Raw genomic sequence first — 24,534 nt, forward strand, 5'->3', positions numbered from 1 at the left:
GCCGTCTACAAAAAGCACCATGAAGACACCCGTTGCCATGAAGATTCGGAGCATGATTTCAATTCGCAACAAGTGGGCACGGGAAGCGTTTGCGGAATTATTATCAACTTTTATCATGATGGTAAGCTAGGGCACAACTTATTCATTTTATTATAGTTCTTGTGCTTTTATTGTTCTATGACAAAATGACTTGTAGAGCAGTTTTAGCGTTATTAATAATACAAATACAATTACCTAGTAATGTGAAAAGTTATTTTAGTGTATCCGTTTTTCTATTTTGGGTCAAGAAGGAATTTTGTTCCTAGTTTGTTGCAAAATTGGAAGCGCTTCAGACTGGGTTTTTTGCCTTTTTTTTGGATCAACAGCTAAAAAAAATATGTGAGGAAGGCTGAACTTTATGGACGCAAGTCTCTTTTCAGCTATGTAACTATGTAACTATGTTTATTCATGATTTTTTGTTGAGATAGGTAACATTAATAATTTAAAAAGAAATTAGGATAGGAAAATATAAATACAGAATATGTTGCTTTGTGAAGAATTTTACTTTGTAAAGTTTGCAGTTTGGTGCGCAAGTCACCAAGATTGCCTTTTTAGTAAATAAGCCCCAGGTAAGTAATAATAAGGGAGTTTTCTGTGTTAATCGTGTATTTTATGCTTTACCTTATGTCTACTACACCATGGTATTAATGGTTAACCTTGCTGTGAAGAATCAGTAATATCGTACACTCTGGATTACTGTTAGATAACTGTTTTCATGGCACGCTTGTAACTTTCAATCATGTTGTGTTTATAGAACTGCTAAATAAACATATATGTTCCAAGAGCCACTTTAAAAGAGTAATAATGTGCACTGATTGCTTTCTCGTGATCATGATGTTTGGTTTATTTGCAATTGGAGATTTTTTGCTGTATTAGGTTAATCTATTTTCTGTTTGTTTAAATAGGCAGGTAAAACTTTCAATGTGCCGTGCCAAGTTTACTACCCAAAGGGGTTTATCCTGCTTCGATTTTGTGAACCAAATCCATACCTGCCAAGTATCCTGGATTTTTAGGGGTGCTGTCTGATTGGAACCCTAATTCTACATTTCCTAACTCCTAATGCTGCCCTAAAGGTAGATTCTCTGCCGTTTAACTACTACAACTTCCATGATGCCTTCTCATTCTAAAGGCATGCAAAGACATGGAATGCATCATGGGAATTGTAGTTCTACCTTTTGGGCACCATTGCTCCAAACGTAATCGTCACTGTAACCCAACATTTACAGGTACCTTACAGAGACGACCTCTTTAGCCAGTCTGTGTGTGGGCTATTGAGAGATACGGGAACAGATCTATAAGACATGGCTCAAAATTTACACTCGTCAATAGCCATAGGCAAGTAAAAATGTACCATAGGCAAGTAGAAATTTGCCCCTAGTGAGTATACCATGGACTCTCCAGGCTTGCAGTGCTGAGTTACTTTTAAAGCCTGGCTGGTAGGGCAGAATTTGATATTTTAAGCCCTGTCTAAGGAGTAAATACATCTACACAATGCAGGTGTTAACATTGTCGAGGCTGGAGTCTTACAATGTCTGCTGATTTACCCTGGGCCTGCTTTCAAAAAAACAATTCTGTATCTAGACATTATATAGCTAAATTCTGTTTTACAGGTTTTTTTTGACTGAGTGCAATCATAACAAATGAGACACAGATTGCTAGTGAGCTGGTGGAGTGCTTGTGGTCAGCATTCCACGTGCAACTTCACACCATCACAACTGGCAGAAAAAAAACCTCAATACACAATACCCTTAATCTATTTATTATAGAGGGAAGTGCGATATCAAGCCTAGTGTTCCTATTGAGTGTGATAATGCGATGCCTGTGTTATAAGATACAGAAGGTGAATATAGTGTACAGGTATTTCTGAAGATCTTATGTTGCCCAGCAATTAGATTATCAGCCCCAAAATATTTGATCCACCACTGCTAAGACTCTGGACAGCAATGCTCTATTCCATTATGACCAAAAGCCCAGCCTTCGTTTTAATTAACGAAAGGGTGGTTTCATTTTAAGATACATAGAAAACATTAAGTTAGAATTATAATATTAAGAGTATATTAAATATATTCTGATTTATTTTTAGGTATGGATGATTTTTCCCTGCATGTTTTCTGCAGTAGCTTAGGAAATTCCACGCTTTTCATTTTTATTTCTAACAAGGGCTATTTGAATAGATTGAAAAAACTTGGAGAAAACATGCAGTGGGCAGACGTGTTACAAAATTGGATAAAATGCCAGGGAGATTTTTTTGTTAAGTGCACAATTCAAATGCTTTGTGTCTGCATAGAGCCTTTCTCAAGCTAATCTTCCTTCTGTATCATTATTATTATTAATAATAAAGCACCAACAAATTCCGCAGCGCTGTACAATGGGTGGACTAACAGACTAGTATTTATAACAAGACGGACAGGAACAGAGGGTATTGAGGGCCCTGCTTATACGCGCATACATTCTAGAGGAAGAGTTAAAGGGTCACGAGAGGTAAGGTTAAGATGTAGGTCATGTACGGGAAAAGTAGGTTACTAGATACTTTACAGTGATGGGTTAGTTTATTGAATGACACAATTGCAGGAGAGGAAGCAGGGTGGGTTACCAAGGTGCCTGCATGTTTTCTTCACTTGGAGTGGAGCACTCCTGACTGGGGGCAGTTAGAATTCCCTGTCGCCCCTACGTGTGTCTTTTCATCCTTGCATAGAAATAATGAAAAGGATATATGATGTTTGATGGATGATATCTTCCAGAGATGACAATTTATACCACTTTATAATTCACATTGTATTTGCAATTAAGGACATGCAATACTGTAGCTTGACTTGGTGTCATTGTATTTTATCAATAAAATGTAAATTGAAACATAGAAACTCCCTTACTGTGTTAACCTTTACCACTTCAGCTGGAAGGCTATTCCATGCATCCACTACCCTCTCAGTAAAATAATACTTCCGGATATTATTTTTAAACCTTTGCTCCTCTAATTTAAGACTATGTCCTCTTGTTTTTGTGGTCGCTTTTCTAGTAGTGGGAGAAGACACAACATCCAGTGGAAGAAAATAAATAAATAAAATCTTACACTAGAGTTGGTAAGGTTGCAGGGTATGTGGGTATGACCCAACGAATATAATATAAAAGCGAAGAGACTGAAAGAGGGATTACAGAGAGGTCCTCCCAATTATCAGTCTCTATACCCCAGGACAGAGTTGTTCATAATCATGGCTAAAAATTGCCAGTATAGAACATGAATAAAATATATGTAAAATAATAAATTTTTATTAGTCCCTTCTAGGGAAGATAATGAACAACAAAATAAATAATAAAAGTGTATATACAGTGAAAGAGTGTAAAAAATAGGAACCGTCTGTAATGTACTGGCCAGACAACACACCTTGTTATCAATATGATTGCAACAATGTCTCAGCGGCTAAAGTAGCTATTGGTGTGTATGGTGAGAGAACATAAGTATCTCCCTGATTTGTATCGCTAAATAGCAAAGTTGCTAAGGAGGGGAGGGAGAAATTCACAGCTCAAAGGGTGTGCTGAAGGAATGAAATATATGCTGAAAATAACAACACACTCAGACTAGCACCAGCTCGTCAGAGTAGTGTAAAGTAGTGCTAAAGTTTCTAAACATACCCCTCAGCTAGGAGACCCCCCCTGTATGTAAAGTATAAATCACATAGACTAGATCCCTGGTATCAATAAACAATAGGCTGTACGTTGAAAAAAGAACTTCACATCCCATAAAAGGGAACTAGAGTGACGAGAGAGCCTGAGAAATCGTTAGCTCCTAAGGTTCCGTCACTCAGGATATGCTGCTCATATACAAATATCGACCTAAATTCTGATGAGAAGTCTAATTGCTAAGTAAGCGAGACGACCAGATAGAGCAAACTGAAAATCCTAGTGTTTAGAGGAAAAATCCTCTCCTAGTTAGAGTATAGCAGACAGATTCCTAATCTAATCTTAGACCAAGTGGTCCCGGTAATAACTCAACGCGCGTTTCGGCGCTGGCGTTGCGCCTTTGTCAAGAGCTTACCGGAGTGAGTAAGCCGCCATAATTTAAACCCCATAAGCTCCGCCCATCGAACTCCCGACGTCATCGTCACTCTCGAGCGGCGTTGGTCGGTGGGCGGGGAGTGGATGGTTGAGTGGCATGTGCAACCATCCGGCAAGGGGATAACTGAAAGTTAACCCTATACTCACCAGATACCTGGATGGATGCTGAACTAGTCCCTAACATGGACAGTAATAAGAAATACCATATTTCAAAAGTATAGATATATAATGGTTCATAATTGAAGATGCAGAATTTCTTTTTAATTTAAAGATTAATTAAACAAGTGAAAAGAAGTAAAAGTGAAAGATATTCAAAGATAAGGAAAATAAAATTGAAAAATAAAATATTTTTCAATTTTATTTTCCTTATCTTTGAATATCTTTCACTTTTGCTTCTTTTCACTTGTTTAATTAATCTTTAAATTAAAAAGAAATTCTGCATCTTCAATTATGAACCATTATATATCTATACACTTTCCTGCAGTAATCTGCTCAAATTTACTTTTGAAATATGGTATTTCTTATTACTGTCCATGTTAGGGACTAGTTCAGCATCCATCCAGGTATCTGGTGAGTATAGGGTTAACTTTCAGTTATCCCCTTGCCGGATGGTTGCACATGCCACTCAACCATCCATTCCCCGCCCACTGACCAACGGCGCTCGAGAGTGACGATGACGTCGGGAGTTCGATGGGCGGAGCTTATGGGGTTTAAAATATGGCGGGCTTACTCACTCCGGTAAGCTCTTGACAAAGGCGCAACGCCAGCGCCAAAACGCGCGTTGAGTTATTACCGGGACCACTTGGTCTAAGATTAGATTAGGAATCTGTCTGCTATACTCTAACTAGGAGAGGATTTTTCCTCTATACACTAGGATTTTCAGTTTGCTCTATCTGGTCGTCTCGCATACTTAGCATTTAGACTTCTCATCAGTATTTAGGTTGATATTTGTATATGAGCAGCGTTTTACCTGCAGAGTTATTACCGGGACCACTTGGTCTAAGATTAGATTAGAAATCTGTTTGTAATACTCTTATTAGGTGAGGATTTTTCCTCTATACACTAGGATTTTCAGTTTGCTCTATCTGGTCGTCTCGCTTACTTAGCAATTAGACTTCTCATCAGAATTTAGGTCGATATTTGTATATGAGCAGCATATCCTGAGTGACGGAACCTTAGGAGCTAATGATTTCTCAGGCTATCTCGTCACTCTAGTTCGCTTTTATGGGATGTGAAGTTCTTTTTTCAACGTACAGCCTATTGTTTATTGATACCAGGGATCTAGTCTATGTGATTTATACTTTACATACAGGGGGGGTCTCCTAGCTGAGGGGTATGTTTGGAAACTTTAGCACTACTTTACACTACTCTGACGATCTGGTGCTAGTCTGAGTGTGTTGTTATTTTCAGCATATATTTCATTCCTCCAGCCCACCCTTTGAGCTGTGAATTTCTCCCTCCCCTCCTTAGCAACTTTGCTATTTAGCGATACAAATCAGGGAGATACTTATGTTCTCTCACCATACACACCAATAGCTACTTTAGCCGCTGAGACATTGTTGCAATCATATTGATAACAAGGTGTGTTGTCTTTCACTGTATATACACTTTTATTATTTATTTTGTTGTTCATTATCTTCCCTAGAAGGGACTAATAAAAAGTTATTATTTTACATATATTTCATTCATGTTCTATACTGGCAATTTTTAGCCATGATTATGAACAACTCTGTCCTGGGGTATAGAGACTGATAATTGGGAGGACCTCTCTGTAATCCCTCTTTCAGTCTCTTCGCTTTTACGTTTTTCTAGTAGTCTTTGTTTTTTTCCTGAGCTAAACCTGTTTTGTATGTTTATTTGTTAACGATTAGGTACCTTTTTAAGGATTATATTAAAACAAGTGGCTAATGAGTACAATGTTACATATTATTTCAAAGAAAAAAAAGGACCCATTATTTTAAACATAAAACAGAGATTGAAAAAAAGTTCTAATATCATTTTATATTTTATGACAATATTGGCTGAACCCCCACCTCCCCCTTCACTTCTTTCTGGGCCTGAAAGGGTTAAACAAAGCACCAGGACTGTCCTTTATTAGGCTGCATTGCTCAATCGAAGCATGTCATTATTGCAGGTTTTCTCTTGGAACAAAATGCAGCTACCTCCTCCCACATCTGGGATTACAGTGAATTTGTACCTTGGCAGCTGCGGGTAATCATGTGCCAAATGCATCATCATAACGAAAACAAAACAACATTACTGGCGAGGTGTGTGCCAGGCGCCTTCCCGTGTCAGTTCAGTACAAGAATCACAGATTATTATCATTATCTAGTAAGCTGCAAAATGCTACAAAGCTTGTCTCAGTAAGGCAGTGTTTGCACTCCTGGGCCTACATGGACAGGCTGAATGCTCCAGAACCATTACATTAATCTGCAGGGGTTGTGGTGCCTATAGAGTCCCTTTAAGGACAACAAAGATAAAAGTGGGAAAATGGCTAATATAAGTATAAATTAATTGTGTTGATGGCAATGCATTCCCGTTGCTAAGGTAGACCTTCAGAAGAGTTTATCTTGCTTCATCCAATATAGACCTCATTAAAAATATTAGAAGATTGTCAGTCCCAGCTCAATAGAATTTAATTTTGTGATTGAAAGACCAGTTACTAGGGAGGGAGGAAGGGAAGAAAGAGTGCAGGTAATTCACAGCTTCCGATTTCTCAGATTTTAAAATAATAGTTTTTAAAATAAAGTTTGAAAATTATACCAAATTTTAAAAGAAGTTGATCCATAACAATGAACTATAACTTTAGGTTAGGAGGGAAAAGAAGAAAATGTGAGCACAGGAAGCGACATTTATTATTATTTATTTCATCGTTAACAAAAATGACAGAAAATTAACAAAACAATAAGCCCAATCCACATAAATAACTCTAGCCAGAGACGGATTAAGATACTATAGAGCCCTAAGTAGGCTACCAGTTCTCCTCCTTCACTCATAGTGTAGACATGGTGAGTGAGGTCAAGCTTGGCCAACTATCTTCATGGTGTCCGGGCCCCTGTGTAACCCGCTTAGGTCCCCTTACAGATAATCTGAGCCTCGTAAGACCTACACGTTGGGGCTTGCTCGTGGTGGGCCTGGAGTGACTCTTTAATTAAAAGCGACCTAAAAAATGAGAAATGTCAAAAGATTTGGTGATAATTTTTCTTAACATAATAACATATGTAGCAGTATGTACTAACCACCTTATTTGTCCAGTTAAATATCTAGTAATAACATACGTAACATACAGTGTTTGATGAGGAATGGGAGGATCACACTGATTACTGTCCATTAACCTTTGTCTGCTATTTGCTATTCCCTGGCATCTCCCATCATTAAATGCCAATATTTTGTGGTATCTATTTGCTTTAGTAAAGATCAGATACTAACATAGGGTATCGTCTTTTGTTTGTGGAACTTGCACCAAATATTTGCTCGTTACCTTCAGTTCACATGACAGCTGTGTGACGAGACCTCCCCACGGACAAAACATCAAGTTGTCAATGGTTAACCTACTCAGTGCCAGTGGGGTGAGCAACACATTGATTTGTTCAACCCTCTGGCAATGAGAACATTAAAAGCAACACAAGGATTGCCAGTGGGAGTGTGAGGGCCTGGTACCACTTTAACCAACTGTGGTCCAGTGTGAGGATGCAGACCTTTGGGCATCCATTGGTTTTGATAACTATTCACAGCTTCCTCTGTGTCTATTGCTGAGCATAGCCACATAGAGAGATAAGGGAAGGAGAGCTTCAATAGACATGGCATAGATCCCGTTCTCCTTGATAATAAACATCGTTCTTCATCTTATGAATTTCTCAAGAGGTAGCATCTTGTCTTTTGAAGTCTTCCAGATATTTAATATCCTTTGTTCTGTCACTGATTCCTGTTAATTATCCTAACAATAAATATCATTAACATTGAATTAAACAGAAAATATCATTTGTTCTCGTAATATGCTCTTTCTAAGCAGCATTTTTCATTTGAAAAAAAAAATATATATTTTGAGATTGTTGGAATTATGGGCATGAAAGTTGTGAGCTGTGCCCTGGCTAATTTCTAACTCTTGTGTGATATATTATTTTAAATGGATTGGAATTATTAAAGTCCAGTTTTAAAGAAAAACATATGAAGGATCTTGAAAAACGTAGGTGGATTCTGGTATTGTTTATTGATTTTTTAAGGTCGCTCTGAACAAGCCTGGCCATTCCCCTATAAATTCCATTTTTGGGTGTTCTCTCCAAAGACTCCAGCTGTTGCAAAGTTGTTGGAACCAAAATTGGTACCAACGATCCTTTTAGCTCTGTAAAAATATCTTATACCTGGTCTTGTCTTCTCTGTTAAAATGTTTTGTACCTCTTGACTATGTCTGTATATTTTATATAAAAGTATACACTCTTCCACATGTGTTCATGTTTCTGCTCCACAGGCTTCTGATCCAACAGTGATTATATTGCAACTTTTTTTGTTTCGTATACTAACCCCCTACAACTCTCCCCCAACTACCCTACCTCATCTCCAACTTTGCCCCTACCCATCCTCTACACCTGGGGTAGGCAACCTTTAGGACTCCAGATGTTTTGGAGCGCATCTCCCCCGATGCTTTACCAGCATTTTGGCTGCAACGTGATCTGGTCCACAACATCTGGGGCACTGAAGTTTGCCTAGACCTACTAACACAGCCCTTGTTTAACTTCTGTTTCCATGACCTTCTTACCAGCTCTCGTTATTCTTTACTTTCACTAGGACAGAATAACTTCCTTGCTCTCCTCTTTTTAGACTTTGCATAAACTCACACATGCACTACAATACCTTTTAGACCCTTGACATAGTTTGTCCCCCTTTGTGACCTCATCTGAGAGTCCTTGTCAATACAACTCGCCGAAGCTTGATCCCACTATTTCACACTACACTACCAATCACTCTGTTCTTCCATGTGTTGTAATATCAGTCGCATCTAATTACAAGTGATTCAAATGTTTTATGATTACAGAAGGATGAATGTAGTCTTCGCTGATTGCATAATGTTTTGTGAAACTACTTGATTTTTGTATAAGTATTAATTGTTGTGTTTAATTATGTAAATAACAAAGTGGTATAAGTAAAACCCATACAGCCACTAACAAGCTGCTTGTTATTTTTAAATGATGAATGTGCATTTCGACACAACTTAGACACAACTTTGTACACATCAATGAGCAAAAAATATGTGTATATATTGTGCTAGAGCACCATTGCTAGCGAAGTATAGATTTTCGAAAATAAATAAAGAAATAAATCTATGTAATATTATGACTCCTTGTTCTGCTAATTACAGACTCATTGGTCTGTTTATCAATTGTAATTAAAATCTGTCAACTATTTGAGGGAAGGAACTGCAGGAGAACCCTTCTACTCTCCATCACAGCAACTACAGTGTCTGCTCTCTGTCACAGCAACTACAGTGTGCCATACAGTGGGGAGGGTTAGATCAGCATTGTCAGCCCTAAAAAACATTAAAATGCAATAGCACATTAAAACTACAATCAATAGCCATACCACTTTGAGCACACCTGATCTCTGCAGCTAAGCAGGGTCAGGCCTGTCTAGTACGTGGATGGTAGACCATCTGGGAATACAGGTGTTGTAAACCTTTAAACACATTACAAACCCCTAGATGTCCTTCCTATTGTGTTTTTATACCCTCTAGACTGTAAGCTTGTTTGAGCAGGGTCCTCATCAACCTATTGTTCCTGTAACATTTTGTAATTGTCTCATTTGTTGTTAAATTCCCCCCATTTATAATATTGTAAAGCGTTGCGCAACAAGTCGGCCAAACTATTTAATAATATTTAATAATATAAAGCATTAATAAGGGTGCTTTAAAGGTTGAACTAGATGGACTTAAGACTTTTTTCACTTGAAATGGAAATGTTATAATGTTACTAAGTTACTCCAGTGTCGAAGCAATGCAAACATTGTTCATCTGAACTTCAGATAATCTCGATCATAAATGTTTTATAAATGTCTGACAGTAAATAAGGTCATAAGTCAAGGAAAAAAAAGAGATAATTTGTGCGAGAAGAAAAACAAACGGATGCTGTAAATATTCTGTTTTTCTTTTTTATTCCCCTAAAGGTAAACGGAAAAGGATGGTCTGTTTTACTGTTTACGCCTCTAGCTTGTAAGGATGTTTTGGGGTTTTTGGCGAGAGTTGGGTGTGAACTTACATTTTCAGTTTGTGGAAAAGTTATTTTTTTATCTCTTTAGCAAATGGATTTTTTTTTTTGTCAATCAATTTTGTATTGTAATGGTACGGTAGCATATAAGAATCGGCAGATAGCGCCAGTATACAGCAAGATATTAAAGCAAGTAATAGATATGTCTATGATATAGGCCAAACTGGTAGATAAAAATTTCCTATTGTATAATAGGTAAGAGATATTAAAAAGCACGGATAAATAATATAACAAGTAGACCCACTAAAGGGAAGTAAGGACTATCATGAGAGGTTGGCAGGGACATGAATAGCTCTATCCTATCAATGACCTATTAAATCTGATATAAACACAACATAAAGGAAAAAAAAACTCAAAACATAAAGACTCCTCAGCCCACTCCGACCCCAAGGCAATCTCAGTAAACAAACATGAAATAAAGCACCGTGCTTACAGCAGCAGTGGCTGAGTATCTAACAGCTCAAAATAAATAGTGAAAACAAAGAGAAAGTTACCTGCGGTCTGACCCAAATCCCTATGTACATTTAAACAAAATAGAGGCAGGTAACTTTCTCTTTGTAATCTCTATTCCCAGAGTAGGGATAAGGCTAACGTAAGTAAAGTTTGACACTTCTCTCAATTTGTCCTAGGCCACCAGTGAAACCTACATGCCGTGCCCACTGATCCGGTCGCTCCTGGATCAGTGTCCCAAGAGAACCCCGCAAGACACTTCCGATAGCGGTGATTGGAGACCCTTTGAGAGTGTGAGCTGCATTTGGGGAACAAGTCCCTTAAATGGACACTATAGTCACCAGAACAACTACGCTTGTTGATTTTTTTCTGGCTTTTTGCAGTAAACACTGTCTTTTAAGAGAAAATGCAGTGTTTACATTACAGCCTAGTGATAACTTCAATGGCCACTCCTCAGATGGCTACTAGAGGTGCTTCCTGGGGCAGTGCACAGTGTGACTGACATTTAGTGTCTCCACCCTCTGCATGCAGACACTGAACTTTCCTCATAGAGATGCATTGATTCAATGCATTTCTATGACGAGATGCTTATTGGCCAGGGCTGCTCCTGATCTGCTCCTGATCTGGCTCCTTGACATTGTCAGCCAATCCAATGCTTTCTGATGCGAAAGCATTGTGATTGGCTCAGATCACCACTTCTGTTTATGTCAGCCAAGCAGACAGACAGGGCCGGCCTTAGGCATTTAGACGCCCTGTGCGAAAAATCTTCACAGCGCCCCCCCCCCCCCGTCATCCATGTATGCTCTAATGTTTGTGTTGTCTGTGTATGTGATATTAGGTGTGATGACTGTGTGTGATATGTATGCTATGTGTGATATTTGTAATGGGTGTATTAACAGTGTGTGATATGCGTGTATTGGTTGTAAGTGACACACACACACACACACACACACAGAGTCAGACGGCCATACACACACACACAGGAAGACATCCACACACACACACACAGACACACAAAGGCAGACAGTCTCACAAACACACACAGACACACACACAGGCAGACAGTCAGTCATACACACAGACACAGACAGTAATACACACAGACACACAGAGGCAGACAGCCATACACACAGAGGCAGACAGCCATACACACAGAGGCAGACAGCCATACACACAGAAGCAGTCATACACACAGAAGCAGTCATACACACAATCACACACACAGAGGCAGACAGTAATACACACAGACACACACACAGAGGCAGACAGTAATACACACAGACACACAGTGGCAGACAGTCATACACACACACAGACACACACATGCAGATAGTCATACACACAGAGGCAGACAGTCATACACACAGACACACACACAGAGGCAGACAGTAATACACACAGTGGCAGACAGTCATATACACACACACAGACACACACAGGCAGACAGTCAGTCATACACACAGACACAGACAGTAATACACACAGAGGCAGACAGTAATACACACAGACACACACAGACATACACACAGACACACACAGAGGCAGACAGTCATACACACACACACACACAGAGGCAGTAATACACACACAGAGGCAGACAGTCATACACACAGACACACAGAGGCAGTAATACACACAGGCAGACAGTCATACACACAGACACACAGAGGCAGACAGTCATACACACACACACAGACAGTAATACACACACAGAGGCAGACAGTCATACAAGCAGACACACAGAGGCAGACAGTCGTACACACAGACACACAGAGGCAGACAGTCATACACACAGACACACAGAGGCAGATAGTCATACACACACACAGACAGTAATACACACACACAGGCAGACAGTCATACACACAGACACACAGAGGCAGACAGTCATACACACAGACACACAGAGGCAGACAGTCATACACACAGACACACAGAGGCAGACAGTCATACACACAGACAGTAATACACACAGGCAGAGAGTCATACACCCACACAGAGGCAGACAGTCATACACACACAGACAATAATACACACAGGCAGAGAGTCACACTCACCTGACAATCACACAGTTACCTGTGGAGTTCATTGTGGAGGCAGTGCAGCTCCTGGTGACTGTTTGGTGGGGAAGCAGGGACTCCTTCCTGCTTCCCCTGCAGCAGTTTTCCGGCGCTTTTAGCTCCGCCCCCGCCGCACAGTAAGCTCCGCCCGCGCTGCAAATTAAAAAAAAAAAAAAAAAAAAAATTTTTAAATCCCTGTGCGGCCGCACGGCGCCCCCTGCTACATGGCGCCCTGTGCGGCCGCACAGCTCGCACACCCCTAAGGCCGGCCCTGCAGACAGATCAGGGGCAGAGCCAGCAACAGCAAACCGGAGTAAAGGTAAGATTTCACTATGTTTAGGGGGGCTAGATTGTGTTATTAACACTGTAGGGTCATAAATACATATTTGTGTTCCTAACCCTATAGTGTTCCTTTAAGGCTTCCGACCAAGGAAACTGTAGAGGTTCATTCCCAGGACCTGAAGAAGAGAAGGCAGCATGGCATCTGGTTTACCATGAGAGCCCATTGTTTGAGTTTCGCCTAGAAGTGGTCACAGAGCTGGTTAAATGCCTGGACAAGCGTATTCAACCAAAAATAGCATTGGACAATTAACTTCTTATAAGTATAGAATCACGACCCTTGTAGACTGGACACGGGAGACAGGACATTCTACCAACTGGAAAGAATTGGTAGTCCATACTCATCTTAAGAAACTGGCATCACAATAACTAAATATTAATTCCTTGAATTTATTACCAATATTTTGCCAGGCATCGTGTTTAATTAACAAGTATTGTAATAAACCTTCAGTTTTATCATAACTTCTGGCAGCTTCACACATATTTATAACCTACATCATGTCTGGTTCACGTCTAGTTCCAGCTACATCATGACCCTTGCCATCTAAGCCTAAACAAACACCTAGTGGCCTCAGAGTTCACTTCCATGGAAGGTTCAAATTAGCAGGAGTTAGCAAACTAAACAAATATATGTTCCGGAACTCTATTAGCTAGTTAAGAACAAATCAGAAGTTCCAAATGTCATTATGCGTATAACATTAACTCTGAATGAATACTTAGTTCTTAGCTGCAGTCTTCCTGTGGTCAAAATTACTTAACAAGCATTTTGATTAGTGGCCTAAACCATATCTATAGCGGAATGGCACACCTCTTAGGGAGACTGCCCACTAGGATCCGTCCCCAAGAACTTAGAATGCTAAAATACAAAAAAAAAACAAAAAAACACAGAACATTTAAAGCCTTCCCCTATAGGTTAGACTCTGTTAGAGTGATCCTGTAGAAATATAGGAGTTTGAAACTGAAATGAAGAAGACATATGATTCTTTGAACTTACTGCTTGCATGAGAGGGATGTGCGACCAAAACCCTTTAGACAACCTTATTGCATCATTTACTGATCCAGACAAAAAAAAATCACCATGTTGAATATGAACAGAATGCAAGGAGCAACTTCCATGATGTGCCAATAGAATGCTTCACATAGAGAAGTATTGAATCTAGTGCTTCTCCAGGAAAAGCCTCCATCTTTGTTTGGAGTGAGAGCTCAAAGCAAGTGAGGAAGAACATTGGGTTCATATTAGAACATTTATAAAAGCACTGACTTGTCTTACAATCAGCAATATGAAAATAAGACAAAGAGGATGCTGTGTTAACTGTGTTTGGAGTGTTCCTTTAAGCTACCTCTCCTCTTTGAAGAAGCTGATGTGGTTCTATCACTGTTAGATAGAAAATTAAATTGACCTGAACTAGGTTCAGGCCAAAGAGCTCAACACTGCGGAGATAACATAATTACTTAAATTATTAAGAAAAATGTTTTAATACAAATGAGTCACTTTTAAGCTTATTCTTTTGTCTGGTTCCAGCTGTTTGGTCTAGGTTCCGTAGCCCAGGTGGTTCTTGGAAAGAAAGAATTTGGACAATATTTGAGCATTAACTTATCCTTTGGATTTGGGGTCACAATGGGAATCCATGTTGCTGGAGGGGTGTCTGGTGAGTATTTCTGACAATTGATGATGCATTTTTTATGCTGTATAGGTGACACACTGTATGCTTATCTGGGATTGACATGTTTATAGATACCAAATTAGAGAGCTATTTAGGCATCCTTGTGGCAACCCCATGTAAGGACAGCAAATTAGGGAGTCATCTGCTAAACAGCTGAAAGACCAAAATTAAGAAAAGGACTTTTCTTAATTTTTATAATTCAGCAGTTTAGCAGATAACTCCCTAAAATGGTACTTTACTTGTTAACTCTGTGACTGCCACCTTCATTCATTACTCATATGGAATAACAGGCTTCCGAAATTCCAAAATTAGCACATTTCTGAACTGTAATTCGGTTCATCCACAGCACCATTTTCCAAAATTCAGAAAACACAAAATTTGAAGAAAAAAAAATAGATTGATCCGAAACAATCAGAAACCATTTTTTCCCCTGTGCATACTTCTAGTAAGAAAAATAGTTTTTTCCAATTTTATTACTTTGGCCCAAAATGTTAAATTTCCTTTTCAGTTCTTAACAATTCCAGTTTAGTAAAAATGCCAATAAAGTTGTTGTCAAGAATCAATGTCAATATCCGTCCGTCCATCTATCCATCTCCAAGTCAACGGTGCTACGATCAGTTCCCCCATGCAGGCTCGCTGCCTAGGTGTTCTCTTTGACTCCGACCTCTCCTTCAAGCCTCATGTTCAATCTATCGCTAAAAATCTTGTCATTTCCATCTCAAAAACATTGTGCGCATCCGCCCCTACTTAACACCAGATGCGACTAAGGTGTTGGTCCATTCCACTGTCCTTTCTCGCCTTGACTACTGTCACCCGCTTCTCAGTGGTCTCACGTGCTCCCAACTTGCGCTGTTACAGTCCATAATGAATGCGGTGGCGAGGCTCATCTTCCTGCCCGCCCGCACCTCCCATGCCTCACCCTTCTGTCAGTCCCTACATTGGCTTCCTATAAAATATAGAGCTCAATTTGAAATTCTGGTTCTTGCTTTCAAATCTCTACATAATGCTGCTCCCATCTATCTATCCTCCCTTATACACAAGTATGTCCCGTCTAGGCCCTTACGATCTGCTGAAGACTTACGTCTATCTTCTGTCCGTACTCCCACCTCTGATGCTCGCCTTCAAGATTTCTCGAGGGCTGCACCGTTCCTGTGGAACTCGCTTCCCTCCTCCGTTAGATGCTCACCCAGTCTCCACTCAAAAAATCGTTAGAAACCCACTTCTTCATAAAAGCGTATCAATTGAACTGTTAATAGCTCCCAACTGATTCCTCTTCTGCAACTGTCACTAGTCTAATACTTTCCTTACCTTTTGTGTCATTTTACCCCACTCCCTCTAGCATGTAAGCTCATTGAGCAGGGCCCTTAAACCCTCTGTTCCGGTGTGTCTAACTTGTGTGGTTACAACTACATGTCTGTTCGTCCACCCATTGTAAAGCGCTGCAGAATTTGACGGCGCTCTATAAATATCATAATAATAATAATAATAATAATATCTCTCTCTCTCTCTCTCTTTCTCTCTATTTATCTTTAAACAAGGTGGAATGACCAGAGGTAGTTTCCTACAGGTCCATACCCACCATATGTTTTGCACACAGCAAGGTTTTGTCAGTTTTGCAGTTGTGACAATCTGTGTACCTGTTTCAGAACTGTACAACAGAGATATCCAACATGGAGATACCGTGCATGGTCATGATACAGGTCCAAAGACAATGACATGAAAGGTCAGGGTGGTAACATTCAAAGAGTTTATAAAGAGAATGAGCCAACATCATAGAAAAACGAGCTAATAAAATGAATGACTTAGAGCTTCTGCAATATTGGTTGGAGGAGGAATACAAATATAAAAAGTGTTCTATGCCATCTCCAGGTTCCAAATCAGAGCTGGAAATGTGGTGGACAGAACCTCCTGATTTAAAAGAAATGTACTGCTTAACCAACTGTGGCTTAAATTTTTTTTGTTTAATTTTGTAATTTTGTAATCCCTAATATCAAGTTAACTAAACTATAGAACCCTGGGGAAAGGGGAAATGTCACTACATGGTCATTTTAATATTATATTTACAGATCCCTAACTTCAGCAAATATGTATTTGTGAGGTCTGCAAAAAATAAAAATAAAAGGACAAATCCATGCCTGTATATGGGTACTGAAAGTGTTCTGATCTATACCCAGCAGTCAGCATAGAGAAAGCATACAGAGAAGAGGAGAAATGAAACAATGTTACTATGTCACCTCTTTGCGTGCACTGTTTTCTCTGGTTTTGATTTGTGTGAACTAGATTATGATTTTTGCTGAACTTTTAATATAAATGTAAAAGAAAGCAGAGCATTACGTTTAAAAAAGACTTACAAAAGTTTGGATGATTTCATTCAATTGTTTAAATAGCTCCCCTTTAAGTCATCTAGACTTTCAGGATGGAGAATTTCCTTCTCATATGTATAGAATCACGACCTTGTAGAGTGTAAACAGGAGACAGGATATTCTATCAAACGGATAGAATTGGTAGTCAGTACTTATCTTTAGAAACTGGCATCACTATAACTTAACAATAACTCTTTGAATATTTTAACATATTTTGCCAGTCATCATGTTTAATTACCAAGTATTGTAATAAACCTTCAGTTTCATCAGAACTTCTGGCAGCTCTACACATATTTATAACCTAAACCATGACCCTTGCTATCTCAGCCTACACAAACACCTAGAGCCTCAGAGTCCACTTCCATGAAAGGTTCAAATTAAGAGGAATTAGCTGAGTCAACAAATATATGTTCCGGAGCTCTGTTAGCTAGTTAAGAACCAATCAGAAGCTCCAAACTCTGTTATGTGTAGAACATTAACTCAATCCTGTGGTCAAAACCAATTTCAGACTTACAGAATTATTACGAAACAAGCATTTTGTCTGATTAGTGGCCTAAACCATATCTATAGCTGGTTGGCACACCTCTAAGGGAGACTGTCCACTAGGATACTTCCCCAAGAACATAGAATGCTATAATGGATAGGGAAACTAGAAACAAATGATGGCTATGACCAAATAATTAACAATTAGGAAAGAACATACAAAAGCACAAAACATTTAAAGCCTTCCCTTATAGGTTAGACTCTGTTAAAGTGATCCTGTAGAATATAAGCAGACATATGATTCTTAGGACTTGCTGCTTGGATGAAGGATGAGAGACCAAAACCCTTAATACATACCTTTATTCCATCATTAGCTGATCCAAACAAATCACCAGGTTGAATATGAACTGAATGCTTCATATAGAGAAAAATGTACTGCTTAAAAAACTGTGGCTTACATTTGTTTTGTTTAATTTTCTAATCCCTAATTTCATGAGATAATGAATGGCTCACTGGCATCATTTGACTTTACTCTATAATCCCAATAACCATAATATTCCATTAAATAATGGTGATGCTTATAATGGGCACATGGAAGCCACCCCTTCTTTTAAATAATAATTAGATTTAAGACAGGTATGACATATTATATAAGTAAGTAGAATTTGCATACGCTGTGTATCCTGTGCATTGGGCCTCTCCTGGTCACAATAACTTAGATAAGGGAGCATAAATATAACCAATTGCTAGGGAAACATCTTGTCATATTATGAAGATGAGCAATCATACAGATCTAGAGTTTCTGTATGATTGCTCGGTCATAAAAAGGAAAATATCTTATGATTTAAATTGTATGGCTCATGCAGGACCACTATCTTAGGAAACCTCTGAAGTAGAGGACACACACAAAACCAGCGTCTAGAACAACCTCTGTTCCTATTATGGACTAGAGGGCACGACAAGTAGATCACACATGGCTATGGAAACATCTGGACCTGTTATGAAGTGCAGGGCAAACATAGGGACAGTGATTTTCAAAACTTCATATACTGACATTGTGGATCATAAAGGACCTATGTCCAGGACAACCTAGGAATAACACACAGGGTTGGCAGCCTTAGGCCTGGGGGGCAAATCCAGTCAAGTGGCCCATTCCACCATCAAATCACCATCCATGCCCACCTTTTCCTGGTTTATTAACGGATATTGATGTTATGCTAATCAGTAGCTCTTTGCCATACCCGCTCCTTCACGGCTCTGACTTTCAATGTTGTCAGAGCTCAGGCTGAGAAGCCTGTGCTCTGACTCACTAACTGAGCGCCGGAACCACGAGGGAGAGGATATAATCTGACTGCACATACTGTTGGTGTGCACCAGTGGACCACCAGGGAATCGTTTAAATTGACTATGCTGGTGTCCCCAACTTGTGAGCTGTGTTGGCCGCTGGGCGCCTCTGTTGTCATGGCGCCATGCGTGACCACACAGCTTGCACACCTCAAAGGCTGGCCCTGCTGACAGACGCACTGGCACTCACTCTCAATAACACAAACAAAAAAACCCTGACAGACACACACACACACACACACTTACAAGGCAGACACACATTCACTGACAGACAACCACTTACTTGACAGACACACTCGCTGACACACTCACACACTGACAGACACACACTCACTGACAGACGCACACACTTACTGACAGACACACACACTCACTGACACACACACATACACACTTATTGAAACACACACACACACTTACTGACAGACACACTTACTTTCAGACACACACAGATTTACACAGTCTTGCACACACAAGAGTCTTCTGGGTCCTCTCCCAAGGGTCCAGTGGCTTTCATGATCTTCCTGCTCCTCTCTGCTTCCTCGCACTGTTTAGTGATGCGGGGCCAGAATGACGTCATATTCCGGTCCCCAGCATCCCCAGAAAGGGCATGCGAGGGAGCAGGAAGATCATCAGCACAGTCAGCGCTCCCTCGCCGCCACCTGCCTCCTTCCTCACCCGGCCGGTATATTGCTGCAGAGTAGGCACTTGCCATCTGGGACAAGCAGGTGCCTACTCTGCCTTGCTACGGGGGCGCCCTTAGGTCACCAGCTGGCCACCTGCTGGGCTCCCTGTGACAGGCCATCGGCCTGCTCCACGCGGCACCCTCCATCTCCTGGCATCTGGGCACGGTGCACCCTGTGCACACGTCCAGGACCGATTTTAAAATGATTTAGGGCGGCCAGGGGGGAAATTGCCTCTCTGCCCCCCGTTCGAGCCCGCCCCTGACTAGTGGCCAAGTAAATATCTGTTAATATTTTGAACACAAGGCATGGAATGGAGAACATGCACAACAAGATCAATAGCTATAACATGTATAATCCTGTTATGAAGGCAAGAGCACACATGGGACCATTGCCTTGGAGAACTTCATGGAACACATCAGAACCATTGGCTTTTAAAATGACTATTCCAATTAAGAAATGAAATAGCCAGTCTCTAGCTATTTGACCCTGGTACACAAAATGTTTAGATATTTATTTACAACAATTTTATAACTTTTATACAGTAATTTGCACAATCCTCTTATTTTTCAAAGGGTTTATATAATCATATATTATTTTTATTTCTGGCTATTTCCAGGAGCCCACATGAACTGTGCCGTTTCCCTAACAAACTGCATTCTGGGAAGGCTGCCATGGAAGAAACTCCCAATGTACATGCTGGCCCAAATCTTCGGTGCATTCCTTGCTGCTGCAGTGGTGTTTTGTCTTTATTATGGTACTGTCATTTTAAACATATTTGACGAGTCTAAAAAATATTGTCGAGTTGGCAACAGCTTTCTTAAGTAAAAGGAAAATTCTAGGTTGAGAACCGCTGGTGTAGAGTGTTGGTGAGTGAATATAGTGATGTGTGTTTTTTAGAGTGCCAGTGTGTACATGCAGGAATATATTTGTGTGGAGTTTTAGCGTGCATTTATGGGTATTTGGTGTGTATGTATAGGTGTGTTAGTGCACTGTGTTTCAATTCCAACCTGCCCCTTTTTATCCCTCTCCAGCCCCCTGTATTTCTTTCTTTCTTTCTCACATATGTTCCTTTCCCCCTTTCCTTAATTATACCCTCTTTTTTCTCCCTGCCCCTCACTTGTCCGCTCTTCTTTCTCCCAGTCCTTCACTTGTACTCCTCCCCACACTTGTTCTCTTCTTTATCCCTTAAAATACCTGTTCCATACTTCTGTCCCCCTGCTCACACAATTCTACATTTCTTTTATTCCCCACTACAGTACAGGAGATCGTGCGGGGTTATGATGCTGATGTCATCTCCTCGCACTGTCCTGCAGTTCCTTCAGCTGCTGGCTGGATATCAGGACCTGCCGCTGCAGGTGCCGAGCGAGAAGGAGAAATTTTGATTCTCCTTCTCGCCTGAGCACCACCAAAGATACAGGGTCCAGCAGTGCTGCCCCACTTCCGTGTGCTGCCCCTAAGGCAGGGGTGGAGAACCTTTGGCCCTCCAGATGTTGTGGACTACTTCTCCCTTGATGCTTTTCTAACATTATAGCTGTAAGAGCATTATGGGAGATGTAGTCCAAAACATCTGGAGGGCCGAAGGTTCCCCACCCCTGCCCTAGGGGTGGTATTGGTGGCCTTATGGGAATCTCAGTCCTGGTAACAGTGCTTTGTAAATGTTCTGCTCCTAATGCCATGAGTCAACATAACTGACAGTTATCCTGGCATACAGTCATGCCAGGCTGATATTCCCCTTCTTTGACATTACCCTTTTTGGAAGGGTTCTCTTTTTTGGATTGCCCACATGCGGCTCGCTATACTTACCACCCTCTGTTGGTAGGTATTGAAAACATATTGCTATAGAACTCTTTGATTTGTTCATAAGCCAATACTCATAACTATGTCTTTTATTGCTGTGGATCTTTGTCATCCACAATATGTAACACACATTACTGTAACTTTTACTGCTGTGGATATTGATATAGTAAGAAGTAGCAGTGAAATGTACTAAATATGTCCTCTTTTTGTCTGCTAGAGGCACTGCACACCTATTGTGAAGGAAATTTCACAGTCACGGGACCTTTGGAAACAGCCAGCATATTTGCTACGTATCCTCAGCCTTACCTGTCTATTGGGGGTGGTTTCCTAGACCAGGTGAGTTGTATTTCACTGTACTGATAGCGGGAATATTTTGTGAGATGTTGCATACACTAGTACATAACATTCAGATTCTGTTTCAATGTAGGGGAAACATGCTAATACACATAATGAGTGGATATACCTTTTTTTCCACCTCTCAATGATCAGTCCCACATAACAGTGAATAACGTGGCACTTACATGTTCTACTGGTAAATCACTTTGCCAAACCTTTGTTGCTATAAATACATGCTCTAGTTACATTAATGATTAGTGATAAATTCAGCATCCCTTTCACAGCTCTAATTGCAAGTGTGTGGAATAAACTAATAGATAAGGTATCGTTCAGTATGTAATGTAACTATAATAAAAACCAAACAGGAAGATCTGTACTAAATCTAACAAATATTCAATTTGATAAAGGATGCACGTTTTATATGGCCACCATTGGTGATATTTGCCTGTATTGGCTGTCACATCGATATCTGACATCTAATGTTTTCTGTAATCCCGCAGGTGGTGGGGACAGGAGCCCTGCTATTGTGTATCCTGGCCATCAATGATAAGAAGAATAGCCCAGCTCTGAATGGCACTCAGGCAGTGGTAGTTGGACTCTTGGTTACGGTCATTGGTATGTCCATGGGAATGAATTCCGGATATGCCATTAACCCAGCCAGGGATCTTGGGCCACGGATCTTCACGGCCATAGCTGGCTGGGGAATTGAAGTCTTCAGGTATGTTTATTGGTACTTTGATGTCCATCTGTCTGACAACTATATATGTGTCTTTCTGTCTTCTTTCTCTCTGTAAACTTTTCTTTGACTTACCCTATCAGTCATCTAAATGTATATCTCTATGTCACTGAGATAATAGCAGAAGGACCAATAATGAAGGTTTCTCAAGCCTTATGGTCTATAATCCTCCCATGGTCCCACCCATTCAACTAAAACTACATGGTATACCCTAAAGTCAGGTTTGTTAAACACATTATATTCCAGAATGGGTGGGTCTGGATCAAATCGACAGTGAGTGAAATCGATTCAAGTACTACATTTAATGTTTTACCAAGTGGTTGACTGGCAACCACTAAGTAGCCCTTGGCGTGTAACTAGAAGTAAAATAAAATCAAGCACTGATCTGTCGATGGACTCGTGTGACCTGCCTAGTTAGATAATATTTATAGGATAAAGTGGAATTAAACACACATTATTGCTGGCGTCACATTGATAACTGGTCCTTTCTTGTGCCAGTGATTTTGTTCGTGTGTATCATGGAAACAAAACGCCTTTCTTATCATGGCTCTGTGATTAGCAACAGCCAGCAAAGCTATGCAGAGACGTACAGTGTTTTCTTAGCTACATTGCCTGGAAAAGTTTTGCCAATGCTTTACTCAGTATGAGATGTCTCGTCTTTCCTCCAAGCTATACATGTTAAGATCCTTTAACCTTTCCTTGTAAGTTTTATCCTGCAATCCATGAACCAGTTTAGTAGTCATTCTCTGAACTCTCTTTTGCCATTTGGTTTATCCCTCTTGGAACATCAACCCTGTTACATATCTTAGTATCATCAGCGAAAAGATATACCTTGCCATCAAGATCTTCTTCAATATCACTGATAAAAAATATTAAAGAGAATGGGTCCAAGTACAGATCCCTGAGGTACCCACTGGTGACAAGCCCATGTTTCAAATATACTCCATTGACTACAACCCTCTGTTGCCTGTCATTCAGCCACCACCTTACCCATTCAACAATATTGGGATCCAAACTTAGATTGCAGTTTATTGATAAGCCTTCTATGTGAAACAGTGTCAAAAGCCTTACTGAAATCTAGGTAAGCAATGTCTACTGGACCACCCTAATCTATAATTTTAGTTAACCAATCAAAAAAATCAATAAGATTAGTTTGGCATAATCTCCCTGAAGTAAACCCATGTTTTCTCTCATCTTGAAATCCATGTGTTTTTAGATGTTCAACAATCCTATCCTTTAACATGGTTTCCATTACTTTCCCCACTACTGAAGTAAGGCTTACTGGCCTATAGTTGCCCGACTCCTCCCTACTACCTTTCTTGTGAATGGGCACAACATTCGCTAACTTCCAATCTTCTGGGACTACTCCTGTTAACAATGATTGGTTAAATAAATCTGTTAATGGCTTTGCTAGTACACCACTAAGCTCTTTTAGTGATATTTACCTTGCTTGTATGACTCCCTAAAGGTAATTAGTTAATATGTGCTGGATGTCATTTACCATGTTTATTTATTATAACATTTAGAGCTAATAACTTGGACAAATCTGCTCCAGTCCTTTAATAAGAGGAAGGTGTAAAATGTCAGTTTGCTTTTGAAGTAGGCAACTATCTAAAATTATTATCTTTAGCAAGTAAATAGTTGCCATAATTTGCAAGGAACATGTCTGTAGATATGGTTTGTATCTATTAGAAACAATGTGGTGTAATCAGTATGTTAATCAGTTCATGTTTGGTGTGTTTTATTTTCCAGAGCTGGGAACTACTGGTGTTGGGTACCCATAGTTGCTCCTCTGGTTGGCAGCCTGACCGGTGCCCTTCTCTACCAGCTCTTAGTTGGACTGCATCATCCGCCAAGTGAGGAAGTGACGAAGGTATACGAGATGGAAGCAGGGACTTCAGAGACAGCAACTTGTGAATACATGTGA

At 40.1% G+C, this 24,534-nt stretch overlaps 1 protein-coding gene across 1 annotated transcript; it reads left to right on the plus strand.

Annotated features, from left to right (window-relative positions):
• LOC134612436 (aquaporin-7-like) lies at positions 1-24,534 on the plus strand. The gene is made up of 6 exons (XM_063456791.1): positions 1-121; positions 14,721-14,847; positions 20,355-20,492; positions 21,753-21,871; positions 22,372-22,589; positions 24,360-24,534. Exons 1-6 carry the CDS (start codon positions 20-22, stop codon positions 24,532-24,534), a joined length of 879 nt encoding a protein of 292 aa, XP_063312861.1. The 5' UTR covers positions 1-19.

The sequence above is a fragment of the Pelobates fuscus genome, chromosome 5, assembly GCF_036172605.1.
Source record: "Pelobates fuscus isolate aPelFus1 chromosome 5, aPelFus1.pri, whole genome shotgun sequence".
NCBI classification, from domain to species: domain Eukaryota; kingdom Metazoa; phylum Chordata; class Amphibia; order Anura; family Pelobatidae; genus Pelobates; species Pelobates fuscus.

Coding starts and splice junctions, on each gene's coding strand:
- LOC134612436 (XM_063456791.1), top strand. CDS start 20: ATGAAGACACCCGTTGCCATGAAGATTCGGAGCATGATTTCAATTCGC. Junction 20,493..21,752: donor GGTGTTTTGTCTTTATTATG/GTACTGTCATTT, acceptor TTTGTCTGCTAG/AGGCACTGCACACCTATTGT. Junction 22,590..24,359: donor TGGGGAATTGAAGTCTTCAG/GTATGTTTATTG, acceptor TTTATTTTCCAG/AGCTGGGAACTACTGGTGTT.